At 33.2% G+C, this 24,768-nt stretch overlaps 11 protein-coding genes and 1 non-coding gene across 12 annotated transcripts in view; 4 read left to right on the top strand and 8 right to left on the bottom strand.

Moving 5' to 3' along the window:
- Window positions 1-227: 227 nt before the first annotated feature.
- Window positions 228-1,635, bottom strand: NAEGRDRAFT_66580 (silent information regulator family protein; the record flags this gene model as incomplete). Its single annotated transcript, XM_002678012.1, has 2 exons — window positions 228-1,204; window positions 1,254-1,635. The coding sequence occupies 2 exons, from the start codon at window positions 1,633-1,635 to the stop codon at window positions 228-230; spliced, it is 1,359 nt and encodes a 452-aa protein (XP_002678058.1).
- Window positions 1,636-2,674: 1,039 nt separating this feature from the next.
- On the top strand, window positions 2,675-8,563 carry NAEGRDRAFT_57797 (coagulation factor 5/8 type, C-terminal domain-containing protein; the record flags this gene model as incomplete). Its single annotated transcript, XM_002678118.1, has 1 exon — window positions 2,675-8,563. One exon carries the CDS (start codon window positions 2,675-2,677, stop codon window positions 8,543-8,545), a length of 5,871 nt encoding a protein of 1,956 aa, XP_002678164.1. The 3' UTR covers window positions 8,546-8,563.
- A 242-nt stretch (window positions 8,564-8,805) lies between these two features.
- Window positions 8,806-10,566, top strand: NAEGRDRAFT_48429 (uncharacterized protein; the record flags this gene model as incomplete). Its single annotated transcript, XM_002678117.1, has 1 exon — window positions 8,806-10,566. The coding sequence occupies one exon, from the start codon at window positions 8,806-8,808 to the stop codon at window positions 10,564-10,566; it is 1,761 nt and encodes a 586-aa protein (XP_002678163.1).
- A 226-nt stretch (window positions 10,567-10,792) lies between these two features.
- NAEGRDRAFT_82573 (renal dipeptidase family protein) lies at window positions 10,793-12,257 on the top strand. The gene is made up of 3 exons (XM_002678116.1): window positions 10,793-11,158; window positions 11,267-12,073; window positions 12,114-12,257. The coding sequence occupies exons 1-3, from the start codon at window positions 10,794-10,796 to the stop codon at window positions 12,253-12,255; spliced, it is 1,314 nt and encodes a 437-aa protein (XP_002678162.1). The 5' UTR covers window position 10,793; the 3' UTR covers window positions 12,256-12,257.
- Window positions 12,258-12,276: 19 nt separating this feature from the next.
- On the bottom strand, window positions 12,277-13,798 carry NAEGRDRAFT_66575 (F-box domain-containing protein; the record flags this gene model as incomplete). Its single annotated transcript, XM_002678011.1, has 2 exons — window positions 12,277-13,139; window positions 13,177-13,798. The coding sequence occupies 2 exons, from the start codon at window positions 13,796-13,798 to the stop codon at window positions 12,277-12,279; spliced, it is 1,485 nt and encodes a 494-aa protein (XP_002678057.1).
- A 430-nt stretch (window positions 13,799-14,228) lies between these two features.
- On the bottom strand, window positions 14,229-15,374 carry NAEGRDRAFT_66574 (uncharacterized protein; the record flags this gene model as incomplete). The annotated part of the gene is made up of 1 exon (XM_002678010.1): window positions 14,229-15,374. One exon carries the CDS (start codon window positions 15,372-15,374, stop codon window positions 14,229-14,231), a length of 1,146 nt encoding a protein of 381 aa, XP_002678056.1.
- Window positions 15,375-15,790: 416 nt separating this feature from the next.
- NAEGRDRAFT_66573 (uncharacterized protein) lies at window positions 15,791-17,093 on the top strand (the record flags this gene model as incomplete). The annotated part of the gene is made up of 2 exons (XM_002678115.1): window positions 15,791-16,469; window positions 16,543-17,093. 2 exons carry the CDS (start codon window positions 15,791-15,793, stop codon window positions 17,091-17,093), a joined length of 1,230 nt encoding a protein of 409 aa, XP_002678161.1.
- Window positions 17,094-17,136: 43 nt separating this feature from the next.
- On the bottom strand, window positions 17,137-17,208 carry NAEGRDRAFT_t269. Its single transcript has one exon. It is a non-coding gene; the product is annotated as a tRNA-Pro (tRNA).
- Window positions 17,209-17,331: 123 nt separating this feature from the next.
- NAEGRDRAFT_66572 (uncharacterized protein) lies at window positions 17,332-18,654 on the bottom strand (the record flags this gene model as incomplete). The annotated part of the gene is made up of 1 exon (XM_002678009.1): window positions 17,332-18,654. One exon carries the CDS (start codon window positions 18,652-18,654, stop codon window positions 17,332-17,334), a length of 1,323 nt encoding a protein of 440 aa, XP_002678055.1.
- An 899-nt stretch (window positions 18,655-19,553) lies between these two features.
- On the bottom strand, window positions 19,554-20,792 carry NAEGRDRAFT_66571 (uncharacterized protein; the record flags this gene model as incomplete). The annotated part of the gene is made up of 1 exon (XM_002678008.1): window positions 19,554-20,792. The coding sequence occupies one exon, from the start codon at window positions 20,790-20,792 to the stop codon at window positions 19,554-19,556; it is 1,239 nt and encodes a 412-aa protein (XP_002678054.1).
- Window positions 20,793-21,106: 314 nt separating this feature from the next.
- Window positions 21,107-21,922, bottom strand: NAEGRDRAFT_66570 (uncharacterized protein; the record flags this gene model as incomplete). Its single annotated transcript, XM_002678007.1, has 1 exon — window positions 21,107-21,922. One exon carries the CDS (start codon window positions 21,920-21,922, stop codon window positions 21,107-21,109), a length of 816 nt encoding a protein of 271 aa, XP_002678053.1.
- A 228-nt stretch (window positions 21,923-22,150) lies between these two features.
- NAEGRDRAFT_66569 (uncharacterized protein) overlaps window positions 22,151-24,768 on the bottom strand; it is a gene marked incomplete at both ends in the record, with an annotated part of 3,737 nt that continues 1,119 nt past the window's right edge. The window contains one exon of the mRNA XM_002678006.1: window positions 22,151-24,710. Within this exon, the coding sequence (XP_002678052.1) occupies window positions 22,151-24,710 (2,560 nt within the window). The remainder of the gene's footprint in view (window positions 24,711-24,768) is intronic.

Below are 24,768 nucleotides of genomic sequence, written 5' to 3'. Positions count from 1 at the left end.
CACACCCAAATCATTTTTCAATGTGTTTACTGTTTGTTTTTTTAGTTGAATTTTTTTGACCAAACTCGAGTGTTTCGCATCAAATTTGAATGGAAATTAATTGCGGCATGTCGCAGAGTCGGGTGGCGCATAGCTCTGTTCCTCCGTGCTTGACATTACGCTGCTGAGTGAATTTTACAATTTTTTAAATGACACTTATTGAAGTGATTAAGAGTGGCGAATTTTATTTACTTTTCTGTAACTGTAATTTCATTGGTTGATGTGTTCACCTTTAAAGCAAAGGATTTCGAAGTAATGTTCAGTGGATTTTCCAGTTCAATAGTGCATTTGGCTTCCTTCTCATCAATTGAATTCAGATTATACTTCAGTACTGCTGATATCTTTGTACAATCGGATGGAATTGGATCGAGCATCATAGTATCCTTAAAGCTCACTACTTTTGAGCCGTGAACCTTTAGGCTGATTGATCTCAATACCTTTGAACCCATTGGTCCTAAAGGAGATGGACTAGTAATTTTGAATCCAATTAACTTTTTCTCACTTGTTGGATTGACACTTTCAAAGCTTTCTAATGAATATTCAGTTTCTAGAATGAATGGAGGTATTTCCAAAGCCAGCTTTTTCATTACCGTATCAATAACCTTGTCAGCTTCTGCAAAAATTCTCAAATCTGCCTTCTTGTCTTTTGGAGTTAATTGGAGATTGATAATGACTAATTTTCCTCCATTTTCTTTACACATCTGTGGAAGGGAACATGCAGGATTAACTCTCATACTTGTTCCTACGACAATAGCCAGGTCAGCCTTGGAAGCATTCTCCTCTGCTCTTTCCAATTGATCAGTTGGTAAATTTTCATTGAAATTAATAATTGTATCTTCCAATTCACTTTTACACTTTTCACAGAATCTTCCAGTCCTGTGGTCGTGAACATTCTTGTTATTTCTACATCTAAAATTACGGACATATTCTATGTTACATTTGTGACAAATCTCAACATTGGTATTACCATGCAATTCACTCATATTCTTTCTTGGAATTCCTGATTTAACATGCAATCCGTCAACATTTTGAGAAGTTACATATTGAATCTTTCCAGCATTGTATAATGTAGAAATAGCCATGTGAGTACGAGTTGGGAAGATTATCTTTGATTCATCCTTCTTTGCTACAGTTTTTACTCCCTTTTCTTTCATAGTCCAAACACCTATCAGAAATTTAATTAATTTCCATGAAAAGAATTATTGTAAACATACCATTAGGAGATCTGTAATCTCTAATACCTGCTGCTCTACTGATACCAGCACCTGTATATAATACAATATGTTTGGATTGATTTATGAGATTGACTAAATGTTCAATCTTGGCATTCAAAACATTAGTTTCATCAAAATATTCTGTTATATCATCTCCATCCTTATTGGTAATTGGTTTGGCAGAAAGTTTTGGATTGGTTTTTATAAGGGTAGAAAAATCAGTACTTGTTGATTCTCCCTTTCTTGATGAAGCAGTTTTCTCTCTTGTTGTCCCAGATGACGATGAAGAAGCAGGTGAAATCTTCTTTCCCGAAGTATTTGATGAAGTGTTTGATGAAGTGGAGGAACTTGCTTTTGATGATGAAGTGGTTGTTGATGGCATGATGATTGATAATAAAAGAGGATCTTTTTTTTACTTTATTTTTTCCTTAATATCTGGTAGTATTCTCTCGGGGTATATCTTGCAAGGTTCATCCTTCACTAACTGTCTTTAACCAACTCTTTAATATATTACATGTTCCGAGTGCGCATATTATACAGTAAGGTTTACAAAAATATTAAATAATTGGAAAAAAACGTGATCGAAACGTGAATTCGCTAATAAAATCAAAAAAAAATGTCCAAAGCAACCATAACCTTGAACAGAGTAGAAAATTGCCCAAAATCACCACATAACGGCTGCTGGGGAAATACATCATTTGGTACTTTGACTTACAATGGAATTTCAGTTCCTTGCAATGCTTCAGGAAATAGAAGTTACAATATCGATGTAACTGTACGACCATCCGATTGTTATGAATCTAAAAAATCGACAGAATTCAATGTGGACATGCCGTACGCTGTTGGACCAGTTGAGTGGAGAACAGGTGTCTATATTCATCAGGTATAGTTTCTAATATGTTTTTAAGAGATTATATTATAATATTTGCAAAATCAAATCAGTATCCATTCATGTGTTCTGCAGGTTGCATTCATTTAGAAGCTGCAAAGCAATTTCATGATTGGGTCAAGAGTAATTCCTCCGTTAGAATTATCATTAAATCAACTTATTAAAATTATGACTATTGTTAAACATTTCAATTTGTGTTCGTTCTCATTGTAAACTCTTGCAAAAAATTAATTTACCAATTTTAGACCAATATGATCTTTGTTGACATGTATCATGCCGTAGATTTACAAAAGAAAATCAAATAGTGTTCCTATGTGTTCTGGTATTCTACCAAATTGAAGAATCTAGGGCATTGGACACATATTGTGTTTCATCGAAAATCCAAGTCCTATCATGTTCATAAAAACCCGAAATCCGACCACTTACCAAATCTCTCTTTCATCATCTGTTAAAAAGATCACATCCATTGACCACACAACATTTTCAACAACTTTAAAAAAATAAACCAACCTAAACACTTCTAATTGTCATCATGTCCAGTAGCGAGGGTTTTATTGTTGCACCAACAGAATTGATAGTGCATAATTTATGTAAAAAGTCAGATAATACCATTGAAGGTTTATTGGACGAATCTGGTGATTATGGTTGTTCCACAGATTTTATCAACAAACCTTGTGTAGAGTTGAAATTTGATAGAGTTTATCAATTTACCACTCTCGAATGTACCTCCAACAAGAAGTATTACGATGATCAACAGAGATTAAAGGGTGTTGATATTTATTGTCGTTCCAATGAAAGTGATCCGTGGAAGGAAATTTATTCATTCAGAGAAGGACACGGCATTCAAAAAGTGCAATTGGGATGTGCAGCTCGTTATTTCAAATTTGATAAATTTGGAACTCATCATGTGGCTTTTGGTAGATTGTGGTTGAGAGCTAGTGATGCTCCTGCTGTGAATATAAAGACAAAGACTGGTGAGATTGTTCAAGTTTCCAATGTACAAGAAGTTACTGTTGCTGAGAATTTAGATGAACCACCATATACAGAAGGTGAAATCAGTGTAATTGCTCCATCAAAATTGGTATTATCCACTAAGGATAGTTGGGGAAATAACACCATTGAAGGATTATTAGACGAAACTGGAAAGCATGGTGCTTGTACTTCAAATGGATTGAAGCAGAATATTGTTCTCACTTTTGATAGAGTTTACCTTTTCACATTACTCGAATTCAAGACAAATAGATTGGGAGAAATTAATCAATATGGTTTATTACAAGATACTTTAATCGAATATAAACAATTCGAAAGTCAAGAATGGATTCCATTGAGAGAAATCAGTAAATCTGATATTAAGCTCAATCCAGAAAGTACATTTATCCATTTTGATACACCAGTCAAAGCAAGAACTTTCAGATTTACAAAATTGGGAAATGGTTTCGTCCAATTATTCTTTGGAATGTTGAAATTATTTGCTTATCATCCATATACTGAAATCAAGACACTTTCAGGAGTTGTTTCTAGATATGTTTCACCATCTTCTGTTGTATCTGAACCTGTTGTCACTCAACCAGCTACAACCACTCCTGTAGTTTCTCAACAACAAACTGTAACTCCAGTAGTTACACAGACACCTCCTGTTGCTGTTTCTCAAGATGAACCAAAATATACATCTGGTGAAGTTAGTGTCATTGCTCCAGTTGAATTGAAAATGTCTGGCAAAGATAGTTGGGGAGATAACACCATTGAAGGATTATTGGATGATTCTGGTAAATTTGGTGCTTGTACAACAAATGGTAGCTCTGAAATTAGATTGATTTTCGATCAAGTTTACTTGTTCACATTCTTGGAGTTTAAAGCTTGCAAATTGGGTGAAGGAAATCAAACCTACTATCTTCAAGATTCAACAATTGAATACAAGGTTAAGGAAAGTGATGAATGGACCAAGTTAAAGACTCTTGAAAAGTCAGATATCAAGTTCAATCCAGAGCTCAATACCATCAATTTTACAACACCTATCAAGGCTAAATATTGGAGATTTTTCAAGCAATGGACCCACTTGTTCTACGGTATGTTGAGAATGTATGGTTATGCTCCATATATTGCTCACAAGACCAAGTCAGGTACAGTTCAACCTTATGTTCCTGGATCTTCACAACCTGTTGTTACATCTACTCCAGTTGTTCAACAAACAACAACCACTCCAGTAGTTTCTCAACCGGTAACATCTACTCCAGTAGTAACACAAACACCTGTTGTTTCCACTCCTCAACCACAAGTTGTTCAACAACCAGTAGTAGCTCAACAAGTTGTTGTACCAACAGTTTCTGATGAACCTAAATTTACTTCAGGTGATATCAACTGTATCCCTCCTCTTGAAATGAAGCAATCTTCAAAGGACAGTTGGGGTGATAATACTTTAGAAGGATTATTTGATGATTCTGGTAAATTGGGTGTTTGTACAGGTAATAATTCTAACCAATTTATTGAAATCAAATATGGTGCCGTCTATTTATTCACTTATATGGAATTTAAGACAAGTAAATTGGGAGAATCTATGCAATTAAGTAGTTTAGATAATGTTAAAATTGAATACAAAGTTAAGGAATCAGATTCATGGACACTTGCTGTTCAATTAAAGAGAAGTGAAATCAAAACCAATCCTCAAGTCAATACTATTCAATTCAATACACCAATCAAAGCAAGATATTGGAGATTCTTCAAGGAAGATCGTGATTATCTCTTCTTTGGTATGATTAGATTATTTGGTTATTGTGATTATGTACCAATTCAAACTAAGAGTGGTATTATTTTATCAGTGAAGGAAGCTCTTGCTCAATGGGAACCAAAATATACTGGTCCAGAAATTAATCTTATTCCAATCAAGAAACTTAATTCCAAGGGAGAATCCAGACGTGAAAATACATTGGAAGGTTTATTAGATGATACTGGTGATTTTGGCTATGTCACTACTTCTAATCATAAGGAAATTGAATTTGAATATGAGCATGTTTACTTATTTACCCACTTTGAGTACATGACTTTGACAACTGTCAGCAACCCAGTTTATTATCTCAAAGATACTAAAATTGAGTACAAGTTGAAGGATTCTGAAACTTGGACCTTGTTGACTACTATTGAAGAAAATCAAATTCAAATTACTCCTCTCGTAAATACTATCACTTTACCACAACCAATCAAGGCCAAGTATTTGAGATTGGTTGCTTATAGCAGTTGTATTGAAATTGGTATGTTTAGAGCTTTTGGTTATTCTCCATTTGTTCCAATTGAAACAAAGAGTGGTCCAATTCTCCCACCAGAATTAATTGAAGAACAATTGAAGGATCCATTCCCAGGTTGTGATCAAATTAACTTGATCAAACCTCATGCTATGTATCACAGTACTAATAGACGTACCAAGACTGATCCAAAAGTTATTGATGATTTATTAAGATCAGATGGAAAACCAGGTTTTGCCACAAATGATGGTACTTCATCATTTATTGAAGTTGCATTTGAACGTGTTTACAATTTCAGAGTTTTGGCATTTAGAGAACATCCTAATGGTAAACAATTTGAAAAAGTAGATGGTTGGGGTAGAACTCAAACCTCTTCAATTGTTGGTGTTTCACTTGAATACAAGATGAGAAGTAGAGATCCATGGGTTACTTTGCAGCATATTACAGAAATCAAGACAAGTGTCCAAGGTGTTTTAATGGTAGATTTTGGAGAATGTGGACATAGAGCTAGATATTTCCGTTTTGTACAAACTCCACACTCTGGATTGACTGGTACTTTAGCAGTTGGTATGCTCAAATTTTATGCTATGGCTCCAGTTCAAAACTTTAAGATTGGTAATGCTGACTACAGTGGTGAAGTCAAGATTGAAACAATTAGAAATGACCACTCAGATATTCCAAAACTTGCTCCAGCAAATCTTGTTGATCCAATCTATACTGAAAGTACATGTCCAGATGTTAACGTAGTTGCTCCAATCAAACTCTATTCATCAAAGAATAATAATAGAGCCAATAACACTATTGAAGGTATTATTGATGATTCAGGAGTGGCTGGATGTGCTATAGGTCAATCTGTTCATAACTATATGGTTCTTGAATTTGAAGCTGTTCATCTTTTCAAATATTTGGAATTCAAGAAGCAAAAGACTATCAAGTTTGATGATGAGCTTCGTCACCGTTTGAATTTGTACTATAAGGTTCAAGAAGGTGATGCCTGGACTAAAGTTGATACTTTTGATCAAAAGTATTACCACTGGCCAAAACTCAATATTTGGAAGTTTAATGGTGATGAAGGTATTACTGCTAGATTCTGGAAATTTGAAAGAATTTGTGGTGACTTTTCATTTGGTATGCTTCAATTCTTTGCTGTTGCTCCATTTGTTCCATATAATACTACAAAGGGTTTACTCCTCTCTAGAGATCAACAAGAAGCAATTCACATGACTCCATACAGAGGTAGTGAAATCAATTGTTTAGTTCCAAATGATATGATGATTGGAAGAGAAGATGATGAAACCAAAACACCTAAACAAGCAACCAAATTTAATACCTATGATAGAGCTGAAAATAATCAAAAAGGTATTTTGGATGATTCTGCTGAATATGGTATCTGTTCACCATTTGGTACTTTGATTTTAAGTTATACTAATATTCACTTCTTCAAATATATTGAATATTATACTCATGCATTGTACAATGAAAAAACCCAAACCAATTTCTGCTCAGATATTAGAGTGTATTACAGAATTAGAGAAACTGAACCTTGGATTAGTTTCGATAAGACTATTGAAGAATCCAAACCATATCCATATTTGAATAGATTTGAAATTGATGAAAGTTCAACTGGCTTCAAGGCTAGATACTGGAAATTCGAAACTTCTAATCTCTTATTATTGGGTACTTTTAGAGTTTATGGATTTGGTGAATTTGTTCCTGCTGAAACAAGAACTGGAGCTCTTCTTCCAGTTAATGGTGATATCAAAAAGTACAAATTACAAGAAAAGTTGAAAAATATTGAAGCTCACAACAAGTTGATTGAATTGCATGAACAAACTAAATATTGTAAAGTTTGTTTAGAAGATTTAGAAGAAAATGTTGATTCACTCATGGATTGTAAGACTTGCGGTGTTGGTTTGTGTGAACGTGACGCCAAAGTTCACAAGAAGAAGAATCCAACTCACGAAATTTCTGAAAGAGTTGCTTTACAACCACTTGCTGATGAACCAGAAGAGGAAGAAACTCACCATGGCTGTGCTTCTCATAATGCCAAGCCAACCAATATCAAAGACTTACAAGGTTTGGAGAAGTATTATTCCAAAGTTATTCAAGAAAAATTCACCCCTGTCACTGAAGGAATGGGACCACTTAAGCAACTCGTAAATGATCGTTCTCTCTTGGTCGATCCTGTTGCTGTTGGTTCAAGTTCAATCTCCATTGTCTTGCCAGATTGTGCTACCTCTAAAAACTTAAGTGAAAGAAGCTCCTATACATCTATTGCCATTGTCGGTTCTAGAAAAGAAATAATTTTGGAATTGATCAATCTCCGTTTCACAAACAAATTGAACTCACCAATTTCAATTACCTCCATGAAACTTGAATATTTGGATCATGATGGAACAACTTGGAAAGCATTTGGTGGTGTTGAAGCTGCCTATTGGGAAGCTGCAACTGTTGCCACTGCTACCTCTACAAACTTTGGTAGAGATGTTGAATTTGTAGTTAGAAAGAGTGAAACCCAAGGTCAATATGTTTGGGGTAAAACTATCAATCTCAGTTCAGGATCAACAAGCAAGGAGTATCTCATCAAGGCTGCTGTTGATTATCAAGGAATTTGTCCAAAGTCTTATAGAGCCCTTCATATGACACCATATGATTTACCATATCCATGCACTTTTAGATTCAGCTTTACTGACTCACTTAATCAATCCAAATCAATGGAAATTGTTTACATGACTCCAGAATTGAGTGGAATTGTTACTCCTCAAGAATTTAAAACCAAATCATACTTGAGAGATAATGACTTCTTTGATGAATGTAGTGATATTATTAATAGAGAGCAATCATTTGTTGGAGTTAAATTAGATTCTGGCAATGAAGGAATTGTTCTCTTCAACAGTGGAATCAAAGAAGGTGAAGCTAAAAAGACATATGATTTGGGTCAATTGAGATTTAGATTTGAACACTCCAATATGGAAGAAACTCTCTTGTGGGAAGGTAACGGAGACTATTGTAAAGCCAAATTCTACTTGTTGTGTGATCCAGAATTGTACTATAGAGGATATTGTATTAAGGTTGTTGCTCATACCTTGACTGCTAGTAATTCCATTGTTAGATATTATCCACTCTATGAATTTATCCAACAATGCAAACCTTTATCCATTAATTAATAAATTCCTTTCTCTCCTATCATCTTCCTTTGCTTGTTAATAAATAATTTGTTTTTTTATCCAAATTTCTAAAAGACGTTGTGCTGGGTCGTTTTTGTGGCGCCAAATCAAACAATAAAAAATTGTTGGATGAAATAATTCCTCGTGCGCAAAAATTAATCCACATCTGTACTTCACCTTCCTCAAGCATGTAGTGCGAGTAAAGAGACAACATTCATGAGATAAAAGTAAAAAAAGATTGGTCATTGATATTAGATAGAATGGATCAAATCTTTGATGAATTTATTGCAGAATTGGAAAATATCGGAGAGGACAATGGTAACCAACCAATAGAAGAAGAACAAGGTGTTGTTGTTGAAGTGATTAATAGTAGTAGTAATAGTGATAATAGTAGTAGTGGCAAGGATGAATTGGAGAGTCAGTTTGCTAAAATTGCTTGCTCAGGCTGTAGAAAGTCTCACCTTGCTTGTGATCGTATCAAACCATCGTGTTCTGAATGTATCATGAGAAAACGACCTTGTCAATACATACCTCCAAAGAAGAGAGGAAGAGTTAAAGGAAATAAGAAGAATGACTGTAATAACTCCTCTTCTTCATCATCGTCTCCATCTTCTTCAACATCACCAACAAATACCTCTACAATAATAACAACTGTAAATATGTCTAACAACAACAATTCAAAGAAGAAGAAATTGGCAATAATTGCTCCATCAGCAACAACAAACAAGGAAGCAAAGAGAGCAACAACTAACGGATTCCATCCCTATCTCTCAAAACAACAACAAACATACTTGACAAGGGAGAGAAACTTGGTGAAAGGAAACATTCATCATGCTATTGTTAATTACTTTTTTGACTTTGTGGATGTTAACTTTGACTTTTTGAGTAGAGAACAGATGGAGGAAATTGTGGCGAATGTTGATTTATATGAGAAAGAATACTCTGTAAGAACACTGCTTTCTGCTGTGCAGAGTTTGTGTGAACAGTCGATGAGTCAAACTGAGCGTTCTCTTAATTCCTTTAGAGAGTCAGTGCACTACTCTTCATTGGCTCATCCAGTTGACTTTTGTACAAAGGTTTCCAAGGTTCTCCTTACCATGTTTACTATTGGCGATGGCCAAACTGAAATGGCTTGGAATTATTTGAACTATATCAAGGACCTTGAAAACGATCCATATTTGGATGATGTAAACAAACTTAAATTCAAAATGATTGCTTCAAAAGGAGAGGCTCATATATCAATTGGGGATGATGATTTAGAAAATTCAAAGTTTGTTGGGAAATCATTTACCAAATTTTATGATCATTACGTCAATGATAACAAGTATGATTCAGAATCTATTAATAATGGTATTACTTTAGAAAATGCAGCTTCTACATTATCTCTAATATATTCAGTGAGAGATTTCCTCTATAACAAGATTGCAAATAAGAAGCTCTCCGATCCTCAAAAACAAATCAAGCATGCCACTATTGAGCTGATGCACAATTACGGACTTTATTCCACTTTGAAGCTCTTAAATTTTAATGCAGATGGTTTGAATGAATTGGTCGAAAAGGTTGAATTGTTACTCTTTAATTTTTCATTGATACTTCCTCTTTATTCATTTCATAATTTGGCAGTTTTTGTCCGTCACAGAATTAACCAATTTAATTCTATTAGAATTCGAATAATTGAAAAAATAGGACAAGGAAGAAATATAAGATCCATATTTGAAGATGAGGAAGAAAAAAAGTATTTTGAAAAAGTTTTACAGCACATCAAGTTGGTGAATTCATTCGCAGCTAGATATCGTATGATACACAGATTATTTCCAAGGCTGGTTAGAGAGCTGAACTCAATCGTCAAGTGGAAGTTTGACTTGCAAATGACCTGTCTCTCTGCTTGTATCACAGATGAAATGTCCAATGAATTGAACAATGTTGATATTACAAACAAGAAGGAATCAAATAAGGATGAATCTCGCTATCAATCATGTATTGAAAAGTGTAGAGCAAGCAATCATATTTTCAGTATTTAGGAATATCATTATAAATGAATCTCGATAGCATTCATAGTATACTAACCTAATACACCACCAGTGGACCTTCAGCTAAGGATATTGACCTCTAGGATTCATACATTGTCTGTTAGTCCATCTTGGGGAATAAGCCAAATTTTATTAATATTTTGTAAAGTAGTATTAAAATCTAATAATAAATTTTGGCGGTAAAAACAGGAAAAATTTAAAAAAAAATAACAAACACAATGTCTGCTGATCGAATGTTTTTTGAAAGTTTGGCAGGAACACTGATAACATCAATGATGTTCCTTGTAATCTTTGGTGTGGTAATCTTTCCGATGTCCCTTTTATTTAAAATTGGTAAGAAATCCGTTTCCTCCCTGATCAGATCTTTTGTATTGAGAAGTGTCTTGTCGATGGTTTTTCTATTTGTTGTCTTTCCGTATGGATTTGACAAGATTTCAAATAGAGTTGATAAAAAGTATTTGGATTTATTAGTTTTGGAAAATAAGAATGCACAACAAGTACATGAGAATATTCCATTTATTGCTGATTTGCATGCGGATACATTAATGTGGAAACATAGAGGTAGTTTCTTGAAATCTGAAATGTAGGTGTTGTGTTATATCAGTTTAATTGTTGATGAAAATTAATTCTGGTATTGTTGTGATGTACATACTATTCGATTGTTGCTGAATGAATGATGATAATATTTTAGGGGACATGTGACACTTTCCAAGATGCAAAAGTCCAACATGGCTCTTCAAACATTTGCTGTAGTAAATTCAATTCCACACACATTGAACATGCAAAACAATGTCAATTATACTGACATATTCCCATTCTTGATGTTTGCTCAACTCTATGAAAGGGATGCTTGGTTTTCTCCTCTCTATAGAGCTAGAGCTATGAGTAGATTACTCCAATCCTATGAAGATGAAGGAAATGGACTTGTTACCTTTATTAAGAATCAAAGAAATCTTGAAAATTTCTTGGAGAGAAGAAAGACCAATAAGAATCTAGTCTCTGGATTATTGTCCGTTGAAGGAGCTCAAGTTTTAGAATATAATTTAGACAATGTTCAAAAGTTATATGATTGGGGAGTTAGAATGTTTGGATTGAACCATTTCACAGATAATCAAGTTGGTGGATCATTGCATGGATCAGAAAAGTATGGTCTCTCAGAATTTGGTAAACAAGTAATCAAGAAGGTTGTTGATTTGAATATGATTATTGACATGGCTCATGCTTCTGAAAGTCACATGAAGGATGTTCTGGATTTGACTGAACCTTGGAATACAACAGTTATCGTCTCACATACAGGAGTTAAAAGTGATTGTAACCATACAAGAAATATTTCAGAAGAAGTGGCAAGAAGAATTGCCAAGAGAAATGGTGTTATGGGTATTGCTTTCTTTGAATTTACTACTTGTGGTTTTGGCTTTAAATCAGTTGCCAAGACAATGAAACATATTGCTAATATGGTTGGTGTGGATCATATTGCTTTAGGATCTGATTGGGATGGGTAAGTATTAATATTTAAGTATTTGGCTTAATCAAAATAGAGCTATCAATGCATTTGGAGCTGCTGACCATTTGGTTTATCTGACAGATGCCCTTATTTCAGAAGGTTTTAATCAAGAAGAGATTAACAAGATTATGGGTGGAAATGTGTTGAGAGTTTTGAGAAGCAACTTGCCAAAATAAAACAATTTGTGTACTGCAAATTTAATCTTGATTAGTCAAAATCAAATTTCTAATATATTCCTCCAATTTCTTTTGTTTGTAATTGGATTTGTCTCCAGTTAAGGCCAAGTAAACCAAACAATCATTTCCAAAATGACCTCGTTTACCTCTCTGTATCAAAGCAAAATAGGCTCCCTTAGAAATTTTCAATTTCTTAAATTTGCTATGAAGAAGTAATAGAGCTTTCTCTTGCTTCTTTTGGTGGACTACTTTTGCTTGACTAATTAAATATTTGAACATTGGGGTTGATCTGTGGAATGGATTAGGTGATTTCATACATCTCATATCAGACAATTCAGTATCGCTCACATTGTAGAATCTTTTCAATTCAGTCTTACTTATTGTCTCCACAAGTGAATTGGATTGACAGGAAGTGCAAACACAATTATCTACCAGAAAATTATAATAAGCAGGATGAGCAGCCAATCTTATTTCTCCCTTGGATTGAGCTAAAGAGACTGGATTATCCAGTTTAATATCTCCTCTCAAATATTCTCCACACACAATACAACAATTATTGTATAATTTCATGAAAAGTTCCTTATAATTGTCCTCCAATTGTGGAAAGTGAGTAGTTTGCACTTGCTGAGCATTTGGACAAATATATCTACAAATAAAATTCTTCCAAACTACTTTGAGATTCGAATAAAAGTGCATTCCTTTGGAAACTTGAGCAATATTGAAATATTCATCAAAATTTAAATATTCCAAAATTTCACACCAAATCTCATCTGAAAGTCCAAGTAAATAGCATGAGGTTTCGAATAATGGTTTCTCATCCACTGGTCCGTCATCTTCCTCAACCTTTACCAGTAAATCTTGTACATCATCTTCCTTCTTGACCTCTGCAATCGAGCTTGACTCAATTTCCTTTCTTTACACTTTCCTTTTTCACACTAAGACGACTCAACCGGCGAGACCTTCTTGGTTTTTTTTCCTCTTCACTATCACTTTCGCTCTCTTCTTCTTCACTACTGCTTTCCTTTACAACTACCTTCTTTCTACTTCTGCTTCTTGTAACTCTCTTTGGAGATGGAGAATCTTCTTCATCCTCATCCTCCTCCTTAACTGCCTTTCTCTTCTTTTGTGGACTTGACAATATCTTTCTCAATTTCTGCCAATCCACAATCATTCTCTCCACCATCGCCACATCCTCACTCTCAATACTCTTATACTCAAACATACATTGAAAAGGTCTATGAATGGCAGGTGAAAAACAATTCTTCAGCAGATGAATGTAATTCTTCCCTATTGGAGGTAACTCTGAGTTCTCCAAATCATCATTCTTGATAGGGTCTAAACTATTCCAATCGACGTGTTTTCCCAAACGAATTGATCCCAAATTAATAATTCTCGAATTTGTCTTATCGGGATGAAAAGGAAAAACTTGTTCTATCAAACCTCGGGGCAAGGCTTGTAATCCAATACATAATTCATCCTGATCAATTTCCTGTCCACAAACAAGACAATTATCGCCTACACTTTTATGATATTCAACCCACATTGTAATTTTTCTATTTAACTATTAATATTTAGTATATTAATATTAGTAATATATTTAATAAATTCGTTGACTATGATGAATGAACAATTAAGAGTTTGATGTTTTTTCAATTTTTTTTATAATTGAAGTTTTTAAATTGATTTACAAATAACCAAAAGATTTTGATTTTACGGTTCGAGTGGAAGATGGAAGTCGAATGGAGAGAAGAACATTCAGCAGCTACCATCAAAAGGATGTTTGAAGAGGAAAGACTGAGTGGAACTTCTTCTTAAATAAATGAATATAGGAATGAATTATTGATGCTTGCTCACTTTAAAAAAGTGGAATGATATTAAGGCACCATCAATAAAAGAAGATTCGAATAATTTAAATGATGTATTTGCAGCTAGTTTTTCAAGTTGATTGATTGATATAATTAAACTTTGAGAATCTATTTGTAAGAATCAAGTTCTTCCAAATCAAAGGTATTAATATCCACTAGTTGTTGCTTGGAGTTATTTTGTAAAGTAGTTGGTAATTGAAGTGAAACAATATTCTTTGGTTTTCTTTGAAAATAAGCATAGATGAAATCATTTTCCCAACTATAAAAGGAAAAGTTCATACTAGCATCTTCATTAATTAATGAGGAGGATCTAAGGTAGTTATATCGAGTGATTGTTTTCTTATCGAGGAGTTGAGCCATTTTAAGAACATTAGGTGGTTGTGTTGAATTGAACAATTCTTCTTCCTTTCCCTTTTCTACAACAATGGAGAAGAGTTCAATGAGCCGATCTACACATTCCACCACTTTGGGTTGCTTTCTAAATGTCGCATATTGAGATTGAAAAGTATTAAATGTCTTTTCTTCCAAATAGTAAAACTTTGCCAATGAAATAATCTGATCGAAACAATAGCACATGATATCAGAACGATACATAAAGTTCAGTACTTCAAATATTGGAATGACAGAATTCCTATACATCCACTTGCATAATTTCCAATCAAGTGAATTATTCCTGTAAATTAATTTGAAAAATAAATCTCCTCTTGGCACAAGTGATGGAACCACTCCACAGGCACGAGCACACCTTTTCACATATCCTAAAGCTTCCACTTTTGATGTCTTGAATGATGAAATCTTATTGCTAATTTCAGAGCAATCAGTATAGTAAATTGCTTCCCTAATCCAAAAGGAAAACTCCTCAGTATGTGCAAATACCAATTCAAAATTACTAATTCTAATATTTCCAAATTCATTCTGCAAATATTTAAAATAATTTTCATCATCAATGGTAACACCAACCAATGATAAACTAATATTATAATCTCCTTCCACCATTTCATAATCATTCATTTCATAAATATTATCTTCTCCATGATTTATCAATTGATCAAAATCACATCCATTAATAAACAATCTATCTGTCCATTCCACTTTCGTATTTTCATAATTATCCAAATAGTACAAGAACCATTTCAATTCCTTATAATAATACAATCTCTTCATCATGTTCGCCATCAGGGAATAATTATTCTGTGTCCTAATCAGATTAAATCTATCAAAATCAATCTTCTCAACCAATTTCAAATCATTCATTTTGCAAATTGGATGCGTTGATGATGTTTCCATCATTTTCCAATACGAATAAGTCTTTTGTTTCTTCTTATCCGAGGGAGTTAAAAACCTCTTAAATAACAAATACTTTTGATAGCCTTCGACAAATTTACGAAAACTTTTGCTCACCCTCCGAAATATGGACAAGTAAAAATAGGGTAGATAGGGAAGGATTTGATAATAGAAAACATCATGGCTGAGAGTGCCAATGAATTTGCTCATTTTTTTTTCAAATTTCTATTTTAAAACTCATCAAAAATTGATTCATTGTAAACTATTCACAATTTTCAATTTCAAAATCGAGTTGCAAAACCCCTTGAAAAAAAATGAAAAGTTCATCGTTTGCTAAATTTAATTTTAAAAAAAATCTCAACACCACAAATCATACCATTTTGAAAATGTTGAATAATAATCATTCAAAGAATAATAATAATCGATCGGGAGGATTTAAAAATTCAAATTCGAAACAATCGAAACAATTTTATTCTACTAACGTGAATAGTTCTACTGCTGCTGGTGCTGCTTCTGAGGAATTATCTGATAATTCAATGATGAAATATTCAATTCCGGACAAGTATTATCAAAACATGAATATGGCTAGTTTATATTCGTATATGGATAAGTATGAATTTAGTGGAAAACAGTGGAAGAAGTGGTTTGAAAATTATCAGAAATCTGGAAAGGAAAATTTAAAGATGATGAGACAAGTGGTTCAAGAAGGAACATTCCATGCATTTAGAAATTTGTATTTTAAACCTGATAGAGAAGTAATCAGTACACAAGCAGTCGGAGAGGAATTATTGGAGGATAACATTATTTCAATTAATAGAGATGATTTGATGGAGAGTTGTGTGAATACCAAGTTTTATTCAAATCATAGTGCTGCCCAATCAATTTTGGAGACTTTGAAAACACCAAAATTATTTAAAAACACTCAAGTATTGGTGATGGAAGGAGATTGTTTGGAAGCTGCATTGTTGTTGCAAAAGAATGCAAAAATTGAGGAAAATATTGTGAGGAAGGTTGCTGTATTAAATATGGCAAGTGCAAAAAGACCAGGTGGAGGCTACAAAACAGGTGAGTTTTTCAGTCAATTTGAAATCTAATCAATTTATTGCTTGGTTGACCAAATTGATTTTGACTGATATAGGAGCTGGAGCCCAAGAAGAAAATCTTTTCCGTAGAACAAGTCTAGCCTTCTCCCTCGAAGATATTGAGAAATGGGATAAGAAACGAACTGGAAAATACCCACTCGATGAATTTGGAGGTGTTTATGTGCCAAATGTCACCGTGATTAGAGGAAGTGAACTCAAAGGATATCCATTCTTGGATAAAATCTACAAAACAGATGTTGTTTGTGTGGCTGCTTACTCAAATCCTGATTTGGATCCAAAGAATGCAAACAGATTCCACTCCTCACTTGTAGAAAATGTCAAGAAGAAACTTCGTCTCATATTTGCAATGGCTATCGAACACAATGTAACAACACTTGTTTTATCCTCTTTGGGATGTGGAGCTTACAAAAATCCTCCTCAACACATGGCGGCTCTCTTCAATCAAGTAATTCAGGAATTTGATGGACATTTCGAACAGGTTGTGTTTGCAATTTATAATGATAATAATGCAAAGAATGCTGAAGGAAATGTGGTTCCGTTCGAAAGGGAGTTTAAAACAAAGGCTATCCCAGTAGAGTGGAAATAAATGAAATATAGACTTTGAAAAAGAATTGATAAATTTAAAGAAAGGGGACCAGTGGGAATCGAACCCACGGCCTCTCGCACCCAAAGCGAGAATCATACCACTAGACCATGGTCCCTTACATTTAGTTGTGATTATTAAGGCTTTCTGACATACTTAAGCTGACCAATCTGATTGAAGAGTGATAATGAAAATGGGGAAAGAGCTGTTTTCTAATAGATTCATTACAGTTGTTTAATTATTACAAAAATAATTGATATATTTTACAATTTTGCTTGTGAGAGTTCCAGTCAGATTTCTGGCATGCCAAACTACAATACCTTACAGATTTACAGGCCTGACAGAGTTTTCCCTTTGTATTGCACATCTTACACTTTTCGTGGTTGAAATGAGATAGAATAGGAAATCTTTTGAACTCGACAACGTATGGACCCACACAAAAGCTGTTGATAAAGAGTGAATGTTTTCTATGATAGTCACACATGGCAAAGAATCCTCTCAATTTCTGTTTTGGATCGCCAAAGTCATAATTATGTTGCTTCATCTTAGCTCCATAACAACAGAATGTAAAGTATGCTCTTGGTGAGGGAGAGAATAAACCCATTTGAACATTTCCTAAATTATCCACATTCTTGATATTATCCCAAAAGTAATTGACATGTTTATCTTGGCTTGCAGAATTGTGAAGAGATGAAGTTTGACAAACAATTCCAAGTTTCAATAAATCCTTATGTGGTTGATTCTTTCTATAAATCTTTGCATAATTAGAAACAATATCAGTATGCCAATTTTGCAATAAAGTATACTCTTCACAATTAGATTTAGCTCTATCCATTTCATTAAAAACAATATTTGAAATCTTTTCTCTGAATTGTTTGGCCTCATCTGACAAATCCTCAAAGAATTCCTCGTGGATCATTAATACTAATTTATACCACATGTCTCCATCTTTCGACTTTTTTAATTGGTTCAAATTCAACTCTTCTTTGGAAACTTTTCTCAATTCCTTATAATCAAGATTCAATTCTTTAAACACCTCAGAAAACATTTCTCTATCATTCCAAGACATGACATTTTCCGAATCAAAGAAAAATTCTAATTCCAAACCTAACCTCGTCATGGCATATCTTTTAAAAAACAAGTAGACAATAAAACAACTCAAAATCTCCTTTTCCTTAACTTTCTCTTCTGGCAATCCACTGAACATATCTTCATAATCGAGTCTAACATTATTATTATTATTCAAATCACGTCTGTCGACAAATTCTCTTCCAGTCACTGATGCTTCATCTAAACACAATAAATTAACAACAAAATTAGTAAACATATGAACTTGAACAGGTAATGGCAATGATCTAAATATCGGAACAATGTCTTTAATTGTTGGACAATCGTTACATCGATTCGGATCATCATTATCTTCCTCACTCAAACATTCACCATCAATATATTCATCATGAAAATAACCAGAAATATGGGTGAGCAATTTGTGTAGTGGCTTTTTAATGGGAGTTTTCAATTTGAGAAATTTAAGTAGATTTTCCCTTCCATTTGTTTGTTGCATTTTTTTTTTAAATTTTTGATCAAGATTTAATTTTCCAAAAATGGCTGTTTGTAAATTTGGAAATTTGGCGGCAAAGCTGTTCCTCACCTGCTAGTTGAACAACCACACACATCTCAAGAACACATTTCCACATAGCATAATAAGGATATGCCTACACTCATATGTTGGGTTTTGAAATTTTGTTACGGTGCAGATTCTGCACTATTTTGATAAACTTCCATTATTGTTCTTATTTGGATAGTTTGGAACCATGTATTATTTTGAATGTTTTGACTTGTTGTGTTCTCTTCAAACCAAAGGTAACAAGTTGTAACTTTTGCATCATCCAAATTTGAACATTGTTGAAAATCAACAGCTCTCACACTGGTTCAGTGGACTGTAGATTCTTAATAACCACACAACATTGACGCAACGTTTTCATTTGTTGATGAGTTTGGAGTTGTTGTGCTAGCTTGGGATGTTTAAGCATTAATCAAAAAAACCAATTTACAACACTACTGTATACTGTAGCTTAACACACATGTGTCGACTTCAACAATCAACAACACAACATCTGCAGACATTCATTAGTAAAAAGCAACATGTTGTGTTCAAACGATAGATGTAAAATCCCTCACTCATGTGTATTTCACATCGCATGTATTAAGGTACGGTGTGGAATCAATCAACATGCCACCACATGAACACATGCCACACATCTACATGTAAATTGTTTTGATGCCCATCAATTTGGTGACGTAAACTTGTTCAAAATGAGTTCTTGGTTCCAGGGAATGAAGATGGACTACTTGGAATTTCATCTGAGTCTTGCTTGTCTAGTTGATGAACAGTATGAGTTATTTATTCATGTGATCTCTCAAATGTTTGATTACGCAATAGTTTCTGATAGTTTAATTTTATCAAATCTTTTCAGTCGGTTTTGGCTTGTATTCAAAATAAAGCTTTCGTTTCATTTTGATACTAAAGTGAGCTACCTTTTCACATTTTAGAGCTAGCGTTGTTTCACTTTCTTCCACAATCAACTCTTTTGGACCTTTGTGTTCAATAATAAACTTTGCAAGTGCTTTCGAATTGTTTCCTAGACCTCTCTTAACATCTTTCTTCAAATATTTAGAATTTGCAAGCATTACAGGAGTATTACATGCTAATTCATTAATTAAATCAAAAGCTGTTTGTCCCTTTGAGTTTTTAACAAAATCCATTCTTAATCCTCTTGCTATTAGTGCTTGGAGGATGGGTTTTCCCTTCATTACATAATGATGTGGGTGGTTTCTTATAAAGTGTAAATAATATCTCACAACATAATGTGAAATATCATCACCATCCACAGTTCCAAAGAAATGTACATTTCTCAATTGTTTCAATGGACTTTTTTCAATTGAAAAGTAATAAATACCATCTGAACGATGAGTGCATAATGAAACAAGCTCTGGTTGACCTGAAGAATAATCAAAACCTATAAAATTGGTTTCTTTCATCAGTATAAGGGAGTGAAATGAATCGAATGCAAATCTATATAAATATCTGAACATTCCCAAGTCATCAGTATGCGAAATGTAATTAAATTTTGGCAATTCCTCAATCTTTGCTAAAATGTCAATTGTGAAAGATCTAGAAGTTTGAAAAGGCATTGTTTGATTGCCATCTTTGCAAAATAAAATATCCTTCAATGATAAATTCAAATTCTTTGTAAATGTTTCAGTAAAACAATATGGGGAATAATGTACCAAATGCTTTCCATTCACATCTCTAAAATTAATATCCAAATATTCAGAAAATTCAGAGCTTGAGGTGTTTTTCAGATTATTCATACATGCATATAAAATTCTATCATTAACAATTAATCCATCAATGGGAAATAGGTTCCAAGAATTTCCAATAGTTTTAACTAATCCTTCATAACTGAATTTCTTTGTAAAAGTTCCTTGTATATTGTAACCATTTACAATTGCAATTTCATTTGGTGTGATATCGTAAATGTTTGGCTCCTGTCTCATTAATTTAATATCTTCTTCTGGAATATTGCTCAATAACTCAAGGTTTTTACCTTTAACAGAGAACAAATAGTGGAGAATGTTATTTCCAAATTTGTCTCTTCCCTTAAGATTTTCCTTTTGAATTTTTTCGCAAATTAACATGGCTGGACTAACACCATAAATATCACAAGTGTTGCTATCGATTTGTAATGCATGACATGCGCTAAAACAAGCTGCAGTGAATTTGTACTCTCCAAGTTTACAAAAATCAATATTGTAATCTTTTGATAAATTTTCAATATCAGTTTGATTGATGGATTCTAGAAATTTTTTAGTAATATTTTTGCCTACATTAATGTCTACAAATGGATAGCTCAGAATAAGTTTCAAACATTCCACAGATCCTATATGAATTCTAAATACTTTAAAGGATGGATACTTGTTGTAAACTCTTTCTAGTGTATCCAATATTTGTTTTAAATTCTCAATGTATATGTCTTATTAACAACAGCATTATATCCTCGAACATTCCAAATATAAGAAAATAAATTAATATTCAACTCAAAGTTATCAATTAAATAATTCGATTCTTGAACTGAATAAGAAAGTATAGAGTTAAAGAGGAACAGTTCAACATTCCTCGGATAATGACTTGGAAATGCATGTGCTAATTCGTGAAGTTGTGATTCAGTTTGAACAATATCCTTCTTACATGAATAATAAATATTATCAACATGTTTCAAAGTTGTAATGTAATAATCTTCTGGATATGAAAATATAATAGTGCCAGAGTTTTTGTACTCGTTCAAGTTAAAGATTCTAATTGATGGAAAGTCGAATAACATATATTTAACAGTTGGGAAGAAATTGAACACAATGTCGTTCCAATTAAAAAAGACAACTCCAGTGTTAGAATAGTTTTTTCCTACAATGGCAGAAATTGAAATAAACTCAACTCTGGACCAAGGATTTCCCTTACAGAATCGTTTCATCTTTCGAATTAGTTCTTGCACTATATTCGGCCATTCATCATAGGTAAGTCTATTCTCACACTGTTGATTAAACCAAAAACGATTTAACAAATTTTTGTACGATTCATCCAAGGAATATCTCTTAATATACCTCGATGTTGTAAAGGTCAAATTGACAATAGTTGGCCTGAAGGTTTTCACAGAATTTGTCAAAGATTGACAAGCAAGAAAGAATGGTACTCTGTTCGGATGTTCAAAATCAACAAATTCATCAACATTGCAATAACCATTTCGTTCAAATTCGTCCAATGTTGATGGCATTTCAATTAGTGGAACAAATAAATATTCATCACAGCAAATATCACGCACATAATCCAAGAAATTAAAAATGTTGTGATGAATTTCGGGTGGCAAATTGGCGAGTGTCCATCCTCTATTTGAATGTTGCATTTTTTTTGTAAAGTTTCGTGAAATTAGAAACGAAATTGGAAGTATTAAGGGTTGGTGAATAGATCATTTACCAGAGTTTAGTTTTTTGAAATTGAATGTTTATTCCTTACTATTGAGCTTTCTTCTCCTAATTAAACAGACAGAAGCAATAATAATAATGGAAATGACACCCACCAAGATGAGTACACCAACAACGGATGAAACAACTGCTGCAATCACGACAGTGTTATCTTGTGTTGTAGGAAGAGTGTCTGTTTTTACACTTCCTTTCTTTAAATTCATGTCAATAACTGCAAATGAAGTCAAGTGATTTGTTTGACAATTAATAGATAATTGTTTCTCATTTCCAATAGATTGAATGTCAATAAAGAAAGTATTCAATCCATCAGATTTCCATTCCTTTGATGTTTCATCAAGGTATGAGCAGGTCAAATTTGATTTTTCAAATGATTGAATTATCAAATTGGAAAATGTGAATGTGATTGGATTGATGAGATTTGTCACTTGAATCTTTTCACCATCTTGTTTCAATAAAAGTAAACTCACAACTTTGCTTACAACTTCAACTGTTGAAATTGTTGACTTTTCATCATCACTTCCAGTATTGGTGTTACTTGATTGAGGTTTGATTTGAGTCTTTTCTGAAATAGCTGAAATGATTTGAATTGTTTCATTAGTTGAAATTTGATTCGAAACATAAGATGAAATGGTTGAAGGTAATGTGATTTGAACTGAACTTGAAGATGTAAATGTGATATTCTTAGAGTCAATACTTGTCAAGTCTTTCACAATTTCAGTTCTGCTCTCTGTCACGTTCAATGCGACTTGTTGATTTGTAGTTCCAGTTTGTGAAGGAATTGGTGCAGGTGGACAAAGAATTGTATTTTGCTTTCCATTTTCAGTTTGACACAATGAAACAGAACAATCAGAGGAAATGTACAAATTTGAGCATTGACAGTTATCCATTCCAGTACAAGTACCACGTGATGAACAAACACTTGAATCATTGGCCAGCTTACCAAAACAAGTAATAACTGGTATTGGAATACATGATGTTTTGAATGAGTTTTCAAATTGGTATCCATCTCTACAATAAGGTGTCAGTGAATAAATTCCATTTGAACTTAAATAAATTGTTCCACTCAACTCTGAATAAGCATATGAAAAAGCTATAGTCAAAGGTACATTCTTTGCATTTTCAGAAAAATCTGGGGTTGTTCCAGAATTTCCATTTCCTGCAATGGTTTGCCATTTTCCATCCAAACCAATCTTTCTCAATTTTAGACCTTCAAAATATAATACTTCCTGGTTTGGAAGAACGAACGCTCTTGAATTAATGAGTGAAACTATTTTTGAATATTTGGCAATACTGCCATCAGGTGATGGACTAGAAGAACCTGCAATACCTGCAATATGATCAATACTTCCATCTAAAAGTGAAACTTTCTTGATTGATTGTAAATTAGTAGCAAGGAAATACAAATTATTATTCAAACATGAAATAAACGACCTAACAGTCGTAAATTGGTAGGGAAAGGTTACAGGTGTCATTATTGATGTTTCACTATTAATTCGTCTGATTCCTTTGGAAGTTACAATGACCAATTCATTTTCACAGAATGTTGTGAAATAATAATAAGAAAATGTATTCGAAAATGGACCAATAGATCCATCTCCAATATAGAGATTGTCAATTCTATCTTGTTGCACATCGTACTTTCTAATAATTGTTCCATCAATGAATAAAATATCTCCATTAGATTTAACTAGCAATGAACTTGGCAAACTTAAAAATTTAGAAGAGTCAGTTGAAGTTACATTGGCCATTGGAATTGATTGGACAACCTTGTGAATGAATCCATCAACAATCTTCCAAATACCATTCACAGTTGAAAAGTATAATTGATTATCATGATTCGAATAATGAACTGAATACACATTTGGAATATCTTGTGTTGCATTCATTCCATCAAATAATGATCCTGTTAAGCATGTGCCTGTTCCAGCAAGTGCATTTAGTGTTCCATTTCCAATCATTACAATTTTACAATTTACGAAATAATAAATATTACCACTATTAGAAACTGAAAAATAACTGGATGTTTCAGTATTGTAATAAAGTAATTGTTGTTGTAAAGTTTCTGGATTCAATTTTCCAATCGAATTGGAAGTACTATAATAAATAATTCCAGTCTGATCTATTCCAATTGCGTTAATATACGTAGAAGTACTGAATAAAGTAATTACTGTTCCAGTAGAAGTCAACTTTCGAATAGCATTGAAATTAGCGTCAATAAAATAAATAGAATTGTCAATTGGACTGACTGCAACATCCTGAAGTGATGTAAAGGAGGTATTTGTAGCCAATGCACCTTCAACAAATGGATAGATACCTCCACCAATAATTGTGGAGATTGTTCCTTCAGACGAAACCTTTCTAATTTTTTGATACTCTAAAATAATCAGTTCATTACCTATTTCAATAACTTTAGAAGGTGAAATGATAGCTTTTGATGCATCGGTACCATCACTACTAACAAATGAAGAGGGATTTCCTCCAACATATGACAAATTTCCATTATCTGAAAGTTTTCTAACAATATTTGAATAATCAACAAAATGTAATTCTCCATTTTTAGAGAATGAAATTGATCCAGGACTAATTTCAGTTTGTAATGCAATTGAATCTCCTTTCACATTCGAACCACTGAAAATAT

Source organism: Naegleria gruberi (assembly GCF_000004985.1).
Source record: "Naegleria gruberi genomic scaffold NAEGRscaffold_19, whole genome shotgun sequence".
Classification (NCBI taxonomy): Eukaryota; Heterolobosea; class Eutetramitea; order Acrasida; family Naegleriidae; genus Naegleria; species Naegleria gruberi.
Note: the sequence above shows the minus strand (reverse complement) of the source record. Positions and strands in the feature narration are given on the sequence as shown.